Source organism: Delphinus delphis, chromosome 3, assembly GCF_949987515.2.
Source record: "Delphinus delphis chromosome 3, mDelDel1.2, whole genome shotgun sequence".
NCBI classification, from domain to species: Eukaryota; Metazoa; Chordata; class Mammalia; order Artiodactyla; family Delphinidae; genus Delphinus; species Delphinus delphis.
This window is the reverse complement of record NC_082685.1, coordinates 25,572,323-25,592,095: the sequence shown is the minus strand read 5'-3', so window position 1 is coordinate 25,592,095 and position 19,773 is coordinate 25,572,323. Positions and strand designations below refer to the sequence as shown.

The 19,773-nt window shown below is 48.3% G+C and overlaps 1 protein-coding gene across 1 annotated transcript in view; it reads right to left on the bottom strand.

The window, feature by feature from the left end:
• Nucleotides 1-19,773, bottom strand: part of STK10 (serine/threonine kinase 10) — a 120,005-nt gene that overhangs the window by 61,668 nt on the left and 38,564 nt on the right. The window contains exons 3-4 of the mRNA XM_060008393.1: nucleotides 7,244-7,292; nucleotides 1,912-2,061 (exon numbers count right to left, since the gene is read on the bottom strand). Of these exons, the coding sequence (XP_059864376.1) occupies nucleotides 1,912-2,061; nucleotides 7,244-7,292 (199 nt within the window). The remainder of the gene's footprint in view (nucleotides 1-1,911; nucleotides 2,062-7,243; nucleotides 7,293-19,773) is intronic.

The following is a 19,773-nucleotide window of genomic DNA, read 5'->3' as shown; positions in this document are numbered from 1 at the left end:
AAGCGTAAAACAGATAGCTAGCGGGAACATGGCATAAAGCATGGGAAGCTCAGCTCCGTGCTCTGTGACGACCTAGATGGGTGGGATGGGGGGGTGGGAGGGAGGTCCAAGACGGAGGGGATATAGATATACATTTGATATGTTCTTGAAGGCTGAGCGAAGGTTTGCCTTGAATTCCCCAGAGCACATAAGACTCTTCTGTTCCCAGATTCTCCCTGACCTGGCTCTTCCCTGGCCACCTCCCTCCACCTGTGACAGAGCCAGTCCACTGGCAGCTAGAGTCAGGGAGACCCAAGTCCAAACCCTGCTGCTTCTCCCCACTCATGGACTGATCCTGGGCATCTCATTCCACTGTGGGTCTCAGCGTCCTCACCTGTGATGGGTATAGTCGCCTCCCCTCCCCCAAGTGTCCTCAGGAGTGCTGACTAAATGAGATGACGTCTGGAAAGTGCCTTGTCTGAGGGCTGGCATCTAGAGGGTGCTTCCTGAACCGATACATATACATATCACTTTTTTTTATATTTTATTTTTATTATCACTTTTAACTCTTCTCATATTTACTCCTGCATTTACGCAGGAGTAAATATGAGAAGAGTTAAAAGTGATTGTCTTGGGGTGGAGGGACAGGGAAGGGAGATGGTAGGAGTAGACGACACATGTATGTGTTATTTTGGTTAAAAAAACTTATTAAAAATATAAAGAAATTCTGACACATGGACGAACCTTGAGGACATTGTGCTAAGTGAAATAGGCACGAAAACACAAATGATTGCATTTATACGAGATTCCTAGAGTAGTCAAATTCATAGAGACATTCAAGAGAATGGTGGTTGGGGACTTCCCTGGTGGTCCAGCGGTAAAGAATCCGCCTTGCAATGCAGGGGACGCGGGTTAGATCCCCTGGGGAGGGGACTTAGATCCCACATGCCGAGGGGCAACTAAGCCCGCGCGCTTACAACTGCTGAGCTCGTGCGCCTCAACTAGAGAGCCTGTATGCCACAAACTACAGAGCCCGTGTGCTCCGGAACCCGCATGCCACAACTAGAGAGGAGCCCGCGGCGTGCTGCAACAAAGAGCCCGCGCACCGCAACTGAGACCTGATGCAGCCAAAAATGAAATAAAAATAAATTTAAAAAAAGAGAGAGAGAGAGAATGGTGGTTGCCAGGAGCTGGGGGCAGAGGGGATGGGGAGATGCTGTTTAATGGGTACAGAGCTTCAGTTTGGGAAGATGAAGAAGTTCCGGAGACGGATGGTGGTGATGGTTGCATAGCAATTTGAATGTGCTTGATGTCACTGAACTGTACACTTACAAACAGTTAAGATGATACATTTTGTTATGTATATTTTACCACAGTTGAAAAGAAAAAAACAGAGAGGAGACATAAAAAAAAATTAATAAGGTTTCACTATCTGCCCCCGATGCTCTATTTTCTGTCTGGGAATGGATGAGGGCTGTCTTTCCGGCCATCACTCTCTCTCAGATTCTACCAATCAGAAGCAAGAGCAAAAGGGGTTGGGCCAGTGCCTCCTTGCAGCGCTGTTGGCCTGTAGGCAGGATCACTCTTGGTAGCAAGGGGCTGTCCTGTGCACTGTAGGCTGCTGGGCATCCCTCTCTCTACCCACCAGATGTCAGTGGTCTCCCCCAACCTTTAGTTGTGACAACCAAAGATGTCTCCAGACATTGCCACTGTCCCCGGGGGACAAAATCACCCTCGGTTGAGAACCCTGGATTAGATGCAGCCATGATGGGAACTGTGGCCCTGCGGCCCGGGGAAGACCGGGGAGGACCTCGACATCCCATGGGAGTGCGGATCCACACTCGCTCCCTCCTGCCCGCAGAGGCCAGGCCGACACCCCCGGCAGGTGGCGCGGGGCTCTGCCTTCCCGCCTCGCCCACAGACACCCCTTACCCAGCCTGATGTCTCCCTCAAGCGTCATCAGCACGTTGCCAGCTTTCAGATCCCGGTGGATGACCTTCTTGCCGTGCAAGAAGGTGAGGGCTTCCAGCATCTGGCGGCAAACCACCTGAATCTGGGGCTCAGTGAGGCCTCGGTCCAGCTCTGGAAACAGAGAGAACTTGTCAACTCAGCAAGTGCTCAATGCAGGCAACTCCATGTCAGGCCCCTGCCAGGTACAAGAAATACATAAGCCGCCAATGTGGTTGCGCACTTACCGTATACCAGGTTCACTTCTAAGCACTTCACAGGGTACCTGCTTCGTCCTCACAGTAACACTATGGAGCAGGCACAATTGTTCCGCCATTTCACAGGTTAGGAAACTGAGGCTCAGAGAGGTCAAGTCACTTGCTCAAGGTCACACAGTAGGGAGTCACAGATCTGAGATTAAAAACAGCCAGCCTGGGGCTTCCCTGGTGGCGCGGTGGTTGAGAGTCCGCCTGCCGATGCAGGGGACACGGGATCGTGCCCCGGTCCAGGAAGATCCCACATGCCGCGGAGCGGCTGGGCCCGTGAGCCATGGCTGCTGAGCCTGCGCGTCCAGAGCCTGTGCTCCGCAACGGGAGAGGTCACAACAGTGAGAGGCCCTCGTACCGCAAAAAAAGAAAAAAACCAGCCAGCCTGTCTTCAGAGCTCAGGTTTGCAAACACAACCTTTCTGAGGGGCAGAGACCCATTCTGTGGGCCGGCACTGAGTGTCAGGCTCCGTGCTGGGTGTGGGGGCACAGAGAAGGGCATGGAAATGACAAGCAACTTTTGGAACACAGGGGGGTTGGGGGGCATGGGAGGGCAGGACAGGCAGCAACCCCTTTTGCCTGGGGAATCGGGAAGCTCCCCAGAGGAAAGGGCATTCGAGCTGTGTCTTGAAGGAAGAACAGGTGTTTGAGAGGAGAAAAGTGGGGCAGGGCATTCCAGGTCAAAGAACCAGCCAAAGCGAAGGCCTGGAGGTGACATGAGCAGGTGCTGAAAAATGTTGACTGGCCGGTGGTGGTGGTACCAGAGATGGGGAAGGTGAGGGGCCGTCATCAAAAGCCTCTCGTGTGCTTGTTGGGGCCGTGCGTGCGCGCACACACACAGACACACACACTATTCACAACCCAGCGTCCACTGAGAGACGGCAGGGACTTCTTTTCTGAGCAGGTGAGGAACGCAAAGAAGAGTTCCACAGCATGTGCAAAGGACCCCACTTGGCTGGCGGGGAAAGTTAAGTGGAGGTCGGAGGTTGGCAGGAGCTATGGAGGCTGCATTTTCTTTGAAATGCAAGGGGCAGTCTGGGAGAGGCTCTGAGTGGGACAGAGATACAACCTGAGTTTTGCGTTTAAAAAATTCCTCCTGGTGCAGCGAGTGAAGAGCTTGCAGGGAACAAGAGTGGGCAGGGGGCTTGGCTGGGGGCCACACCGTGGTCCAGGAGGGCTAGAAGGTGGCCAACGCTTTGAAGAGGAAGGATTCCTGACCTGGGTTGGGGAGGGGGGAATGACAGAGTGTGGGACCAGGTGGGTGCAGTGGCGAGACAGGGTGCGAGAAGAGTCAAGGACGACATGCCCCACTCTCTGCCCCACTGGTCACCGTGATTATTGAGTTTTTGCTGCCGCCCAAGCTCCCTGTGCTGAGGTGAGCCTCACAGCCTTCAGGCTGCAGGCTCCCAGGCTGGTGGGCCAGAGCACTGCACTGAGGCCTCCCTCTGGCTGGAGAAGCACTCTCCCTTCTGACTTCCCAGGGCCAGGGCCAGGGCCAGGGCCAGGGTGGAGGTGCCAACTGCACTGTCCTGGGAAGCCCGGCCCCAAAGCAGGGCTCCTGGACCAGAGGTCCCTCTCTCTGGGTCCACAACTGCTCCCCTTCCCAACTGCTCATCCTTAACCCCTGCGCTTCCGCCAGCAGGGGTCTAGGCTCAGAGCCTGAGGGGACCTCAGGGCCACACAGACTGTGCCTGAACCCAGCGCTGCCTCTTACTGGCTGTGTGGTTTCTGGCAAGTTGCTGTATCCCACCGCATCTTCATTTACTGGTCTGTAAAATGGGAGTATGATGATGGATGTAGGCAGGGCTCCAGCGATAAAGCATGTTAACTTCTCAGCATGGAGTACAGTCAATAAAAGGTGATTGCTGGTCCTGAGATTATATCAGATTATCTGCAGCAATTTTTTTTTTTTTTGCGGCGTGTGGGCCTCTCACTGCTGTGGCCTCTCCCGTTGCGGAGCACAGGCTCCGGACACGCAGGCTCAGCGGCCATGGCTCACAGGCCCAGCCGCTCCGTGGCATGTGGGATCCTCCCGGACGGGGGCACGAACCCGCGTCCCCTGCATCGGCAGGCGGAATCTCAACCACTGCGCCACCAGGGAAGCCCTGCAGCAAATTTTTAAATGTCAAAAATGAGTCTGGCTCATGTCTGATTTACTTACATAAATGAAACAGGAAAAATCAAAGTGATGATGTGATGACCATGATCTCAACGCCACCATTTTTGGAGCCTTTACAATGCACTAGGCACAGGGATAAGGATTTGGGTACATTATTTCATTTAATCTTTACAATAATCCAGTGAGGTAAATAGATAAGACATATTTTTAAAGTCTAGTTTATTGAGATATAATTTACATACAGTAATATTCACCTTTTTTTGGGTATAGACTTCTATGAACTTTGGCAAATGTAGGTAGCCACAAAAACAGCACCACAATTTATTAATAGAATACATATTTCCATCACTCCCCCAAATACCCCTGTGCCCCTTTCACCCCATTCCAGCCCCAAATCAATCACTAATTTGATTCCTGTCCCTATAGTTTCATCTTTTTCTAGAAAGGCATATAATTGGAATCACACAGTATGATAAATTTTTAAGATGAATTCTTGATTACACAGCAATACATGAATACTTTCTCCTTAATAAAAGAAGCTGCAACATTGCAGGTGAGTCTATTGCCGATGAGTCTAAGTCCCCTTCGAAACCACATCCAGACCCGCCCCTCACCCTACCGTTCTCAGGAGGGCTGAGAGCCAAAATGTTTAGCAGCTAGCAAGGCGTGGCCCACAGGATCAGAACAAACTAAGATGGCCAGGTGGTGATGTGCCGCGTGCATGTTCTGCCCGTGTCGTAAAGGAGCCAGCCCAGGACCCCACAGCTACCAAGCCAAGGAACCTGGGATGGACCTCAGGAAGCCTGGACCCCAAGCCCAGGCTCATCACTTTGCACAAGTCTGCAAGGCGACGGGAGGCAACCTAGGGCAGAAAGCCCCTCTGAGCAGGGCGGGCATCTGCGGGACAGTCCACCCCTGACCACAGAGCTGCAGCCTGGCTCTCCTTGTCCCAGCTTCTCTTCTCCCACCTGGATTTCTAACATGATGATAGCACTTTAACTGCTGCCACCAAAAAGGAGCGAGAACCACTTGGGGCCGGAGCCGTCGGTTCCACCGGGAGACGTGAGACACTGAGCCCAGGGTGAGTTTGCCTGCTGGCTGAGCAATAGCCCGGGGTGACGCCCCAGCTGTGAATGAGCTCAAGGACCTGGGACTCATCAGTGCCTCTTCCCTCTCTGATATCCTCCCCCAGGTCTCATTCAGCTAAGCGGCAAACCGGGAGAGGCAGGCTGCTCGTTGGTTCTCATTCTCCCCTTTTTAAAATATCCAAACATACAGCCAACCAGCCAGAAGACCACATTTCTCAGCCTCCCTTACAGCTATGTGTTACTATCTTCTAGCCAGTGAGATGAAAATGGAGGTGTCATGTGGGGCTTCTGTGGTGTCTTAAAAGAGTGGCAGTGGGATGTGTTTTTGTGGACCTGTCCTACCCTTCCTTCTTCTATCCTGCTATTTGGAATTCTGATGTGATGGCTGGAGCTCCCACAGCCATCTTGTCACCAAGAACAGAAAATCAGCATGAGAATGGGGCCAACACAGAGGAAAGTAGGGTCAAGAGTTGGAGAAGGAAACCAAGTTCTTACAACAATGTTTTTAAAACCCTTAGCTCAAGCTGTGCCTGAAGCCTGACACCCTTAAACTTTTCAGTTATTAGTGCAAATAAATTCCCCTTCCCACATCCCCTAACTTTTTTTTTTTCCTAAACCAGTTTGAATAGCCCTTATAACCTAGAGCATCTCAACTCATACAAGACCATCATTTTTACGTTGTCAGATTCTACCCAGAACAATGAAAATCTTCAAAGCCAATCTCTGCTGGGAGAAGGTACACCCAAGGGCCATACCACAAGTGCCCGTATCCTGTTCCCTACTGTCATTTACCCACCTGGGAACTCTGGGAGTGGCAAGAGGCTCTGCAAGGAAAGCCAGCATTCTATAGCTCAGGATGGGAAAGGGCTGCCATAAATTTGAGACATTCCTGAGATAAACTGAGGGAGAAAACACCCTCTTCACAATAAAAACGTGGCTGAATGGTGCTATGTTATACTGAGGGCCTCTCCTCTCTCGAACTGCCCCAGAATCCCGGACATGTTATTCAACCTTCTGGGCCCAAGACTCTCAACCTCTCCTCACTCACTGCTCACCAGGCTGGCAAAAGCAAAGGATAATGCAGGGTGGGCAGCAATTAGGAACAGTATCCCCCAGACCTGGGTTCACATCTCAGCTCTGCTGTGTGACTCTGGGCGAGCTTCTTAACCTCTCTAAGCATCAGTCTGGTCAATAAAACAGAGATGCTCTTTCTGATTTTATACATGAGGATAATATACATGAAAGCAGCTACCACAATCTCTGGCATATAGTGGCCGTTCAAAAAATAGAGGTGATTACTAATATATATTTTTTGTTACTGCTCAAGCTTGCCTGGAACAACAGTTTCCCCACTGAGCTCTTATAGAATGGGTGGGGATCCCCACCTTACAAAGAACCTCCCTCAGGTGTCTCATTTTCACCTCCTAAGCGTACTGTGGGGTCCAGCAAGGGAGCACCACACCTGTCTTATGCCGAGGGCTTGAGGGAGAGAATGACCCGCTCAAGGTCATGTGGCTTTTTGAACGGGAAGTGTTGGTCTTCCAAGTGTCCTGCATCCTCTCCAGTAACCCAGCCCCTGCTCCCAAAATGGGACAGAGTGGGGAGGTACTCAAACAGGCCACGGGCATTACTGGGGCAGAGGAGTGATGGACACCAGTCCTAAGCAGCGCCAACACCAGCACCACTGCATTGCATGAAGGAAGACTCACCCAGGGGGCTTCCCTGGTGGGCCAGTGGTTAGGACTTCACGCTTCTACTGCAGGGGGCAGAGGTTTGATCCCTGGTTGGGGAGCTAAGATCCCGCATGCCGCGCCAAGAAAAAAAAACAAAAAGCAAAAAACTCACCCAGCATGATGGCATCCACAGCTCCCCCAGGACAGAACTCGATCATGATCTGCAGAAAATACAAGGCAAAGTAACAATGAGCAGGCGCCTGGGAGAGCCACCAGATCCAAGCCTTCAAGGGCTCCCAGCCCAGCACGGCAGATGGAAAAGGGCAATTAGAGTAAAAAGTGCCGTGGGTATTGACACAGGCCCTCCCTCTCTGGTCCACTCCCATCTTCACACTTCCTGCCCCACTCTAGGCTCCAATCCTTCCTGCCCCACTCTAGGCTCATATAGGAGAAGGCTCGTGCCTTCTCCTATATGAGAAGATGCTTTCTCTGTTTTTTAAAGTGCTGATAGAGGCGGGTGGGGAAGGCAGAAAGTGACACAGAATTTAAGGCACTCCCAGCATCTCCTCCAGCTCCGGGCTCCCGGCCCCTGCTTGTTGTAAAGTCCCTCCAACCAAGCTCAGCAGAGGCAGACACAGTGCCTGCAGCGTGGTCAAGAAGGCTCGTCGCCCTAAATAGAAAAGGAAAAACCTCAGCCATGACCCAGCTGGGCCAGAGCCAGCTCTCCAGCCAGAGGACGGAGAAATAGCCTTAAGGTTCCGATGAGGCCTCTGAGCTTGTGGCCGCCTTCCAGAGGCTTCCTGGCAATGTAAACAGGAGGATGTGGTGATGCATGTCTGGACCCAGTCCCAAGCCCACGGCTCACTAGTTGTGACCTTGGGCAAGTCACTTCCATCGTGTGAGCCCGTTTTCTCAGCTGTAAGATGGGGCTGCTGATGCTATTACTCTTAGCTGGGCCCCAGCTCTAAGTATATTTAGGGGGAAGGACACCCCTGGGGGCAAGAAACAAAAGGAGGTCAAGCAGGGGGCTTTAAGCTGGGCCAGGGACACCAGAGATACTGGGACCAGGTGTAGCAAGACTGCACCGCCCTCCCAACCCAGGACAGCAGACAGGCCTGCCACACGCTGTGCTACTCACCATGGGAGGGAGCGATGCAAGGGGGCACCCACCCACTCACACAGCACCACCTGCCGAGGAGGAGAGACCTGGCCTCTGACGTTCCTACAGTCACTCTGGTCCTGCCTGGCCATCGGAGCATCAGGCCTGACCCCAGCTCCCCCAGACTACCTCTCTACCATTTTGGTGACTGTCGTCCTAAATAAAAGTCATCAGAGATGGATTAATGTCCTGCAACCCAGAACACGAGGAAGTAGTACTACCTTCTCCCACTTACTCACTCATTCATTTGTTCATTTAACCAACCACCAATGAACCAGGCTTGTTTCCAGGGGTCAGGGTGACCTGGACACAGGCATTGACCTCTCGAAGCTCAGTGTCTCATTCTGCCTTTTAATAATCCTCAGCTCCACAAAAGAGAACCCCAAATCCTGTTAATTGCTAGAAAAAAACCCAGCTACGAGAAGCAGTGGCGGAAAAGAAGCCAAATTTAGTCACCAAGCAAGGCCACTTACTAGTTAAGTGGCCTGTGAGATGGTGGGATACACGCCCGAACCCCACAGGAGTGACAAAGTCATCCGGGCCTTGCCGGGCGACGGGTGAGGCTCAGTCAGTATGAGCTGTTCCTATGATTCCTTCCTTGAGCTCAGAGGTTCAGGCTTTTTTGGTTTTCGTGTTGTCTTTTGAGACCCCACGAAAGCCACCCTCTCTCCTCTCACACAGAAAAATGCAAACAAATGTTTGTGTGCAATTCCACTGACTTCTTGCACGCCCTTAAGTCCCACCACCAAACCCAGGCTGGGAACCCCTGCTCTTCACCCGCTACTATCTTTGCGGCCTTGGCAATGACCTACCTCTCTGCAAAATGGGATAATACTGTGGATGCCCCCAGAACTACTGTAATGTTTGGATGAGGTGGTATTTATAAAGCAACAAGCCTGAGCCTCACACATAGCAGACACAGGACAGGCTCAGACATTCCCTTCTCTAACAGGGGGCAGCTGAAGAGGAAAAGGTGGTAGTGCCTCTTAATTAGCTATGTGACCCTGGGTAAGCCACTTAGTGTCCCTGAGCCTCAATTTCTTCGTCTGTAAAATGGTACTAAGCTTCTCTCCCTCCAACATCATCAAGACAGTCAACGACATGCCCAACACAAAAGCCACACCAACTAATAGGCACTTGTCGAATCTAGCAAAGGAAATCACTAGAGAGTGTCACACTTAGACCATGTTATTTAGGCCTCCTACAAAAATATGCCTTCCCAGAACTACAGTTCATCAACACACCCATTGCCGTATCAAAAGTCAGTAATGAGAAGTGGTCAAACCCAGGCAGTTCCTGCATCTTTCAGTTAAACTGTCCCTTACACAACATCCTTACTCAAGGTCCCCCATGACCCCTCCTCTCCCAGGTCAGCACTAGGAAAGCTTGAGCACTGTGCCATTCTGGTTTGTTTCCTCTTCTGCAATTCAAGAGCTCCATGCCCCCTTGCCCTTCCCGTATTTTTTTACTTATTATTATTTTGCCTTGGCTGCTGGGAAGCTCTGAGCTTAGCTTTGGTTTTATTTCCATGAATAAATATACTGACTTTTCATTCTATGCCAGGATTAAACCTATAATACGTCACAATTTGCATATGGACCCCGAGGAAGTATCTTTAGGAGATTACTGCCCTGTAACACAGGCATCCCCAACCCCTGGGATCTAATGCCTGATGATGTGAGGTAGAGCTGATATAATAATAGAAATAAAGGCACAAAAAATGTAATGCGCTTGAATTATCCCAAAACCTTCCCACCCACCCCCACCCCGGTCCATGGAAAAATCATTTTCCACGAAACTGGTCCCTGGTGCCAAAAAGGTTGGGGACCACTGCTGTAACCCACACTTCAAACTGTGAAGCTTTTTTTATGTGTGTGGTATGTGGGCTTCTCCCCGCTGCGGCCTCTCCCGTTGCGGAGCACAGCCTCCGGACGCGCAGGCCCAGCGGCCATGGCTCACGGACCCAGCCACTCCACGGCATGTGGGATCTTCCCGGACCGGGGCACGAACCCGTGTCCCCTGCATCGGCAGGCGGACTCTCAACCACTGCGCCACCAGGAAAGCCCAAAGCTTTTTTTTGAAACAGCAGTCCTTGTTCAGAGTTAATCAGAGTGATGTTCCATTAATTAGCTTTTTGTAATTCTGCCCAACTGTACTCTCACTTGTGGCAAAATAAAGTTTGATTTTTCTTCTTTTTTTTTTAAAGTTGCTTTTTTTTTTTGTCCTTTTGGTTTAAAAAGCTTCATGTCTTGGTGCCTTTTATGTGATGCCAAAAAAAAAAAAAAATGTCCCTTTCATGACATGGTTCTCTCACTAGGTTCCATTACATGTATCTTAACACTTTACCTTTCAGCTTGCCAGTGGTAGGGTCACAGGGGGCTTATATTATAAACTTCTCAGGGCTTTTACAGAAATGCATGAGGTTTAATTAATAAAATAATAATCTCAATAAAGGCAATAAAAACAATAAATAAAATAATCATCTTGATGTCTTAGGAAATTACTAAATATGCCTGCTTAGAAGAGAGAACAGAAACATACATCAGTACCCACAGAAGGATTACCGGTGTTCTGTACTTTCATGTATTTTCCATATTTTATTCAACTAATATGTAAAATAAGATTTTATATTAGGAGTACTCTTTTTTTTAATGGAAAGTACTGGCCTAAAATCACCCATGGCTACAGACACATCTATTCATCTGAAGGGGGATGGGGCTGTGCCCATCCACGATGAAGGCCCCGGCAGGACCATGCCCAGAGCATCCTGTGATGAAAGGAGGCTCCTCGGGATCCAGGGTTCCTGGGCACAAAGCTGACGGCCTCTAAGCCCTCGCCAAGCCCCAAATCCAACAGCTCCCAGTACCAAGGACCGACTCCTAGAACCCATCAGAGGCTCATCTATCACTCTTCCTCGAGAGGGCAGCAAGCAGCTTGTGACCGAGGGTTTTCCCAGGATCTGGTGAAGGGAGGTCTTTGATCAGCTTAACTCATCAACAGCTGAGAGTCTACCCAAGGGCTCACATCGCTAGGCAAAGTGGGCCACGAAAGAAGTATTTGATCAACAAACACTACCTGAGCTCCTAGTCTATGACAAGCCTGGGGACCCAGGACGATTCAGACAGGTCTCTGCCCTAAGGCCACAGGCAGAGGCAGACGCAGACAGAGGTGAGTGGTGCAGGCACATCGTGGCTATAATTACCCAGAACCTGTGGCCACAGTGGGTAACCCAGCCTGGAGCTGGAGAGCTTGATAAAACACAGATAATCGGGCCCCACCCCAGAGTTTCTGGTTCAGTAGGTCTGGGGGAGGGTCCAAGAATCTGTATTTTGAACAAATGCCCCAGGGATGCTGCTGCTTCTACCCCGACTATACTTTAAGAACCACTGCTCTATAGGAATTCGCAAAAGAGCGAGAGGTCTGGACCCTAGAGTCACATCTCTCCTCCGCCTACCAAAAACATAATGTAAGATGGTGGTACAGAAATCTTGGGGACAAACTGGTGGAATTACCGTTTCGTTTATGTTCCTTAATTAACCTGAACTTCATCATCAGTGTTTCCTTTACTTCTTGCCTCTAACCAAGGAGCTAGGGGCTTGGGGAGGATGTAAGACCATCCTGGTGAGCCTTTACCAAATGATGGTTTGAGAAGCCCTGGGTATTGGCAAAGAGGCTTTAGGGATTTGCCTTATTAGAGATGGTCAGATTGAAACAGAAGAGTATTTCAATAAGTATTTTTTAAAAATAAGTATAAATATAATTATTTAAATACCCTCCCATCTTTTAAAAAAAAGATTTGTGGGCCTTTGAGTGTGTGTGTATCAAGGGGCATGATGAAGATCAGGTGGGTAGAAGTGACACCAGAAGCACAAGCAATAAAAGAAAAAACAGATACACTGGACTTCATCAACATTAAAAGCTTTTGTGCATCAATGGACACTATCAAAAGAGTGAAAAGACAACCCACAGAACGGGAAAAATGTCTGCACGTCATATATTTGACAACAGGCTAGTATCCAGAATATATAAAGAATCCTTAAAGTAAAACAATAAAAGGACAAATAACACTATTTAAAAATAGGTAAAGGATTTGAAGAGATGTTTCTCCAAAAAAGATATAGAAATGGCCAATAAGCACATGAAAAGATGCTATCACTGACCATTAGGGAAAGGTTAATCAAAGCCACAATGAGATACCACTTCATGCCTGCTAGGATGCCTAGAATCAAAAAGATGGACAGTGATAAGTGTTGACAAGAATATGGACAAATAGGAACCCTCATACACCGACAGTAGGAATGTAAAATGATGCAGGCACTTTGGAAAACAGTCTAAATGTTAACAGTTTAAAACGTTAAACATGGCATTACAATATGATCCATACAATTCCCCTCCTAGATATATATCCAAGACAATTAACAACATACCCATTCCACAAAAGATTCCAAATAGCCAAAACAATCTTGAAAAAGAACAAAGCTGGAGGCATTATACTTCCTGATTTCAAACTATATTACAAAAGCTATAGTAATCAAAACAGTTTGGTATCAGCATAAAAACAGACATACAAATCAGTGGAACAGAATAGAGAGCCCAGAAATAAACCCATGAATATTATGGCCAATTAATCTACAACAAAGGAGGCAAGAATATACAATGGGGAAAGGATGGTGTCTTCAATAGATGGTGTTGGGAGAACTAGATAGCTACATGCAAAAGAATGAAACCCACTATCTTACACCGTACACAAAAATCAACTCAAAATAGATTAAAGACTTGAATGTTAGACCAGAAACCAGAAACCTCATAGGAGAAAACACAGGTGGACATCGGTCTTGACACTGGTCTTAGCAATATGTTTTTTTGATCTGACTCCAAAGGTAATGGCAACAAAAGCAAAAATAAACAAATGGGACTACATCAAACTAAAAAGCATCTGCACAAAAAAAAAAAAAAAAAAAAAAAAAGCATCTGCACAGCAAAGGAAACCATCAACAAAATAAAAAGGCAATCTACTGAATGGGAGAAGATATTTGCAAACCATATATCCAATAAGGGGTTAATATTCAAAATATATAAAGAATTCATACAACTCAATGACAAAAAAACCCAAACAACCTGATTAAAAAACGGGCAGAGGATCTGAATAAACATTTTTCCAAAGAAGATATATGGATGGCCAACAAGCACATGAAAAGATGTGCAACATCACTAATCATCAGGGAAATGCAAATCAAAACCACAATGAGATATCACTTCCCACCTGTCAGAATGGCTATTATCAAAAGGACAAGAAATAACAAAGTTGGTGAGGATGTGAAGAAAAAGGAACCCTCATTCATGCACTGTTGGTGGGAATGTAAACTGGTGCAGCCACTGTGGAAAACAGTATGGAGGTTCCTCAAAAAATTAAAAATAGAACTACCATATGATCCAGCAATTCCACTTCTGGGTATTTATTCAAAGGAAATGAAACACTAATTTGTAAAGATATATGCAGCCCTACATTCACTGTAGCATTATTTACAATTGCCAAGATATGGAAACAACCCAAGTGTCCATCAATGGATGAATGGATAAAAAAAGATGCGGCATATGGAATATCAAGGGACCCCAAATAACCAAAGCAATCTTAAAAAGAACAGTTGTAAGAAACTGTTCAAAGAAAGTTGGAAGTCTCACATTTCTTGATTTCAAAACTTACTACAAAGCTACAATAATCAAAACAGTGAGGTACTAGCATAAAAACATATAGACCAATGGAAGGAGATCCCAGAAATAAACGCTTGCATATGCAGTCAAATGATTTTCAACAAAGGTGTCAAGACCATTCAATGGGAAAAGGACAGTCTTTTCAACACATTTTGTTGGGAAAACTGAATTACCCATATGCAAGAGAATGAAGATGGTCCCTTACCCTACACCATATACAAAAATTTACTAAAAATGGATCAAAGACATAAATGTAACAGGTAAAATTACAAAACTCTTAGAAGAAAAAAATAGGGAAAAGCTTCATGACATTGAATTTAGCCATGATTTCCTGGTTATGACACCAAAAGCACAGGCAACAACAACAAAAAATAAATAAACTGGACTTCATCAAATTTGATACTTTTGGACATCAAAGGACACTATCAACAGAGTGAAAAAGCAACCCACAGAATGGGAGAAACTACTTGAAAATCATATATCTGATAAGGGACTAATATCAAGAATATATAAAGAACTCTTACAACTCAATAACAAACAAAAAAATTGTATAAAATACTTGAACAGACATTTACAGATATACAAATAGGCAATAAGTGCATGAAGAGATGCTCAGCATTACTAATTAGGGAAATACAAGTCAAAACCACAGTTAGATATCACTTTACACCCATCAGGCTGGCTATTAAAAAAAAAATAGAAAATAACAAGTGTTGGCAAGGATGTACAGAAATGGGAACCCTGTGTATGTAAAATGGTGTGGCCACTGTGGAAGCGAGTACGGCAGTTCCCCAAAAATTAAAACTAGAATTAAAAAAAATTAAAAATGGAATTGCCTTATGAACTGGCATTCCACTTCTGGGTATATACCCAAAAGAACTAAAAGCAGAGTATCAAACAGATGTTTGTATACCAATGTTCAGAGCAGCATTACTCACAATAGCTAAAAGATGGAAACAACCCGAGTATACATCAAGAGATGAATGGAAAAATAAAATATGGCATATCCATACAATGGAATATTATTCAGTCATAAAAAAGGAATGAAGCACTGATACATATGAATGAACCTTGAAAACATTATGCTAAGTGAAAAAAGTCAGACACAAAAGGCCACATATCATGTGATTCCATTTGTATGAAATGCCCAGAATAAGCAAATCCATAGAGACAGAAAGGAGATTAGTGGTTGCCAGTACCTGGGGGAGGGCTCCCAGGGCAAGAGACCGTGGGCTCTGAAAATATGACCCAAGTGCTTTTCAGCTCAGAAAACTGCTGACACCATGTGCCAAGCCCTGTCCCAGGCCCTTTATTCACAGTCTCTCATTTAATCCTCACACAGTTCTATAAGATGAAGACAATAATCATCTCCCTTTTCTAGATCAAGGGTCACCAAAGTTTTTCTGTAAGGAACCAGATAGTAAATATTTTTGCCTTTGTACTCATGAGCTCTCTGTTTCCCTGGAGACCTCAGCCCATAAACATGTTCAGAGGGTGCCCGACAGGGGACAGCCTGCAGTCCTGCTGGCTTTCCACTCTGGCTGGAGGCCAAAGGAAACTGGAAACCTGTGTTTACCTCGATCCCCTATCAGTTTAGATTAAGCAGCTGTCATGGTGTAGCATAAGGGTCACGGTCTTGCTACATGATCCTGGCAGCCCACATCACCCCTCCTATCATTCATCCATTCATTCATTCGTGCATTTATTAGGCACCTACCCTGTTCCTGCACTATTTTAGCCATGGGAATTTAGCACTGCACCTGCACAGCTCAGATCAAGAAGTACTCTCTTCCCTCTCAGGCCAGTGCCCTCTCAGAGTTGCGCTGGGACTGGTTACAATAAAAAACTTCTTTGAGGCTTCCGTGGTGGCGCAGTGGTTGAGAGTCCGCCTGCTGATGCAGGGGACACGGGTTCGTGCCCCGGTCCGGGAGGATCCCACATGCCGCGGAGCGGCTGGGCCCATGAGCCATGGCCGCTGAGCCTGGGCGTCTGGAGCCTGTGCTCCGCAACGGGAGAGGCCGCAACAGTGAGAGGCCCGCATATCGCAAAAAAAAAAAAACTTCTTTGGAGCTGTTGCAAATGAAGAATCAGCTCAGTACTCCTTAGGACTGAGAGAGTCAGAATTTAAAATCTCTCCTCTACCTGATCGACCCTTCAGGACTAAACCCTGACCCCACAGTGCCATGCCAAGCTGATTTCCACCTTCTGAGTAACACACACGGAAAACACCACCTATGCACTGCTTCCCCCATATAGTCTCACTCTACACCCTCCACCTCCTCAGGACGTAAGCAGTTGCCCGGTCAGTTAACCCAGGTCGGTCTCAGTTTCCCCACCCATGACATTTAACAGGAATCAAGAGTTTATTCTGTGCCAGGCCCCTTTGCATGGACTATCTTACACTCACCATCTGAAGCGGGTATCCTAAAAAATGCCTCTACCTCATGGGGTTTTTGGGAGGATTAAACAGGACAGTGGACGCCTGGCACTTAGAACATTACCTGGAACACAGTAAGTAAATGCTTGATAAATGTTACCAATTATTATCAGAATTTGGTGATACTTTATTCCCATTTTACATACGAGGAAACTGAGGTTCAAAGAGATTAAGGTCACAGAAATAGTAAGTATCAGAGCCAGGACCTGAACTGGGACGTATTTGGGTGCCAAGTCAGCTCTGCTTGTCTCCCCGATGGAAGAGACCTAGTGACCCCATCCTCTCTTCCTTGTGCCTCAAGAAGGAAGCCACAAGCTCGAGACACAGCCCCCAGGTGGTGGAAGAAAAGGCCCCTCTGTCTCCCTGCTCCAGCCCTCACTGGGCCCCACTGGTCAGCTCACACACACCAAGTGAGCTCGCTCACCCAGAGATAAGGGAGCCAGGATGTCACAGGCCAGATAAGAGAGGGCCTGGACCACCCACAGGGTTTTAGACATTAACGTGTACAGCCCACAGGCAGCAGGGCCAAGTAGCAGGATGGGTCAGCACTGCCACAGCCCGACCGTCCGCAGGGGACAACTGAGGCATGCTCAAGCCATACTCTGGAGACCACACGGTGCTCGGGGCCTGGGTCCCGTCCTTTCCCTGGCCCTTCCTGAGGCCGGCAGGAGTACTGGGTTCACAGAAGGGGCTCAATAAATAAATGCTGGCAACAGTCCTGGAAGTAAAATTAAATAAAATTAAACCTCTTCTATAGGTCTGGACATAGTCCCAGATCTGCCCCTGTCCTTCTGTGACAGTGCCATCAGAACCACTTTCCTGCTTTGAGCCTCAGTTTTCCTACCTGGAAAATGAAGCTTTTAACATCTGTAAGGTCATTTTCAACATGGACATTTGAGGGTACAAGGTGAAGGACATCACTTTATCACTGAATAAGCAGTTAATATTTATGAAAGTCCATTCATATCAGCCATTATCAGAGCCTGGACCTGGTATGTGAATAGTAAGGGTTCACTGAATGAATTTATGAAGAATGAAGAAATATGAATGAAACATTTCAGTGGCTTTGAGATGCCCAGAAATCAGGGCAAAACAGCCAACACAGACTAACACAGCTGTTTCTGCAAAGAAAGCTGGACTAAAGCAAGCCAGTCCCCTCCCTCTTCTGCCACCCGAGAGAACAGAGATGACGGCTGCCATTACTGAGTGCCTAATGCATACCTCAGAGTGCTAAGCATTCTACAGGCATTCCTTTACATACTCCTGTGAGCAGTTATACTTACGTCTATTTTACAGATGGGGAAACAGGTTTGATGGGGAAAGGGCTTCCCCAAAGCCACTCAGTTCCTAGGTGAGGGAACGAGGGTATAAACCCAGGCCTGTCTGACTCTAAGATGCAAAGATTGCTGAAATGTGCAGCCACAGGCAAGCTCCTTTCCCTGTCTAGGCTTGTTTCTTCCCGGGGTAGGACGGGTAGGTGCTGCAGTCACCCCTTCCTTCCCAGGTCTCCCTACCCTGAGAGGCAATGTCTCCTGGGCACGGGGACACCCCATCCGAGCAGAAGACAGAGGCTTCTGGTCACTCAACAGAGACCAGTAGAAAGAAGACCCCCCTCAAAAAACATAACAGTGAACACAAAAATGTCTCCAGCTTCTCAGCAGCCAGTCCCTGTAGGTGGAGTCCCGGAACCTCCAAACGTCTGAGTTCCAGGCCAAACAGTGCGGCCATTGAGCGGGGCAGCCCTCACCCACAAGGCCTCCCAGGAACGCCGGGCCTTCTCCTCCGCCTCCAGCTCCACCCACCACGTCACAAAGAGTCTGAGGAAGGAATCTGGGCCTCCCCTCGAGACTGTGGGAACTGAGTGCCCCTTGGCAGGAAGGAAGGGCACAAGGGATAACCTTGGGGTTCCTGAGGGGAGGGGAGGGGGTCCTGCCAAGGCAACAGGGAGCCTCTAAGCCTGTCTGGCACATTCTGTGGCACCTCTGCCACAACCCCTGCGGGGAGGATTACTAGATGAGGAGACCGAGATGGCGCCACATCCAAGTGTGCAGGCCCAAGTCCCGAGGCATCTCTGGGATGGAACTGAGGTAACTGCAATTCGGGGTGCCTAAACCCTTCTGATACTGTCTGGCCCAGAGATCAGAAGCACTGGGCTTCAGGGTCCAAGTCCTCTGAGCTTGAGTCCAAATGCTGTCACTGTGTGTCTTTAGGCAACATGCTTCACCTCTCTGAGCCTCTATTTGCTCATCTGTAAAATGGGGACAACACATTCTAACCGTGACGGGGTCCTGAGGGGAGTAAATGAGATAGCACATGTGAAAACAACAAGCACAGTGCCTGGCAACTCGCCGGAGGGTGACAGACGACAGTCACTGTCATCACTATGATGATTATCACCATCGCCACTCTCCTCATCACACCAGGAAATCAGGGCTGGAACCAGACTCCAGGCAGATGCAAACTGGATTTTCAGCCCCTAGGGGAGACACAAGCAGTTCTCTGTCTGCACAGACATTTTTCATCTATTTGACCATCTGTCTGTCCGGCCACCATTACCTAAAGCCAGGGGCGGCAAGGTTCATGCTGCCATAGAGAGGAATGGTCCAGGGCCACGCCCCTCATTAGAAGGACTCACCAATCCACAAGCCTAGGAGTGATCAGGGTCACAGGAAATACAGACACACAGCTGGAAGGCCTGCCTGACTGGTAGGAAACGGCATTTTCCACTAAAATTGTTAAAGGTTTGTGGCATGTGAGATGGTCCTCAAGGGACAAGTAGGATTTGAAACCAAGGGGAGAGGGGTGACGATGTGGAGAGGTGGGCATGGCAGGCAGAGCCAGCGCTGAGCTGCTCACAGAGCAGGGAAGACGGTGCAGGGTGGGTGTTCGTGTCCTGTTACATCCCCAAGGGCAACCCCCAGTCTTCCTTGACTTATTACCCGAGAGGCAACGTCTCCAAGGAACCAAAACACCTGAGTAAATAAGGTGAGCCCCGGGTTTTGACTCTGGAGTCAGATACACCTGGGTTCCAACTCCAGCCCTGACACTGACTAACCTTGGACAAGGGAAGACCTCGGAACAAGCGCAGAGATGTGAGCCTCGGTTTGCTCGTGTGTAAGGTGTGGGGAACTATAGGATCTGCCACCTGGGTAGTGAGCAGTGGGATGACTTGGGGAAAGCCCACGGCCCAGGACCCGGCATTCGGCAAGCGTGCTCCAACCGTTAGTAACACCAGAGGCTGTATCCACGTGGGAAACTGAAATGACCAGCCCACACTCAGAGACAAGCCCCCAGCGCCAGTGGCTGCCCATGAAAGGTTGAAGGAACAATCTGAGAGCAGCAGAGAGCAGGGCGAAAACACTGGGCGCCTTGGGCAAGTCTAAGCATCTATTTG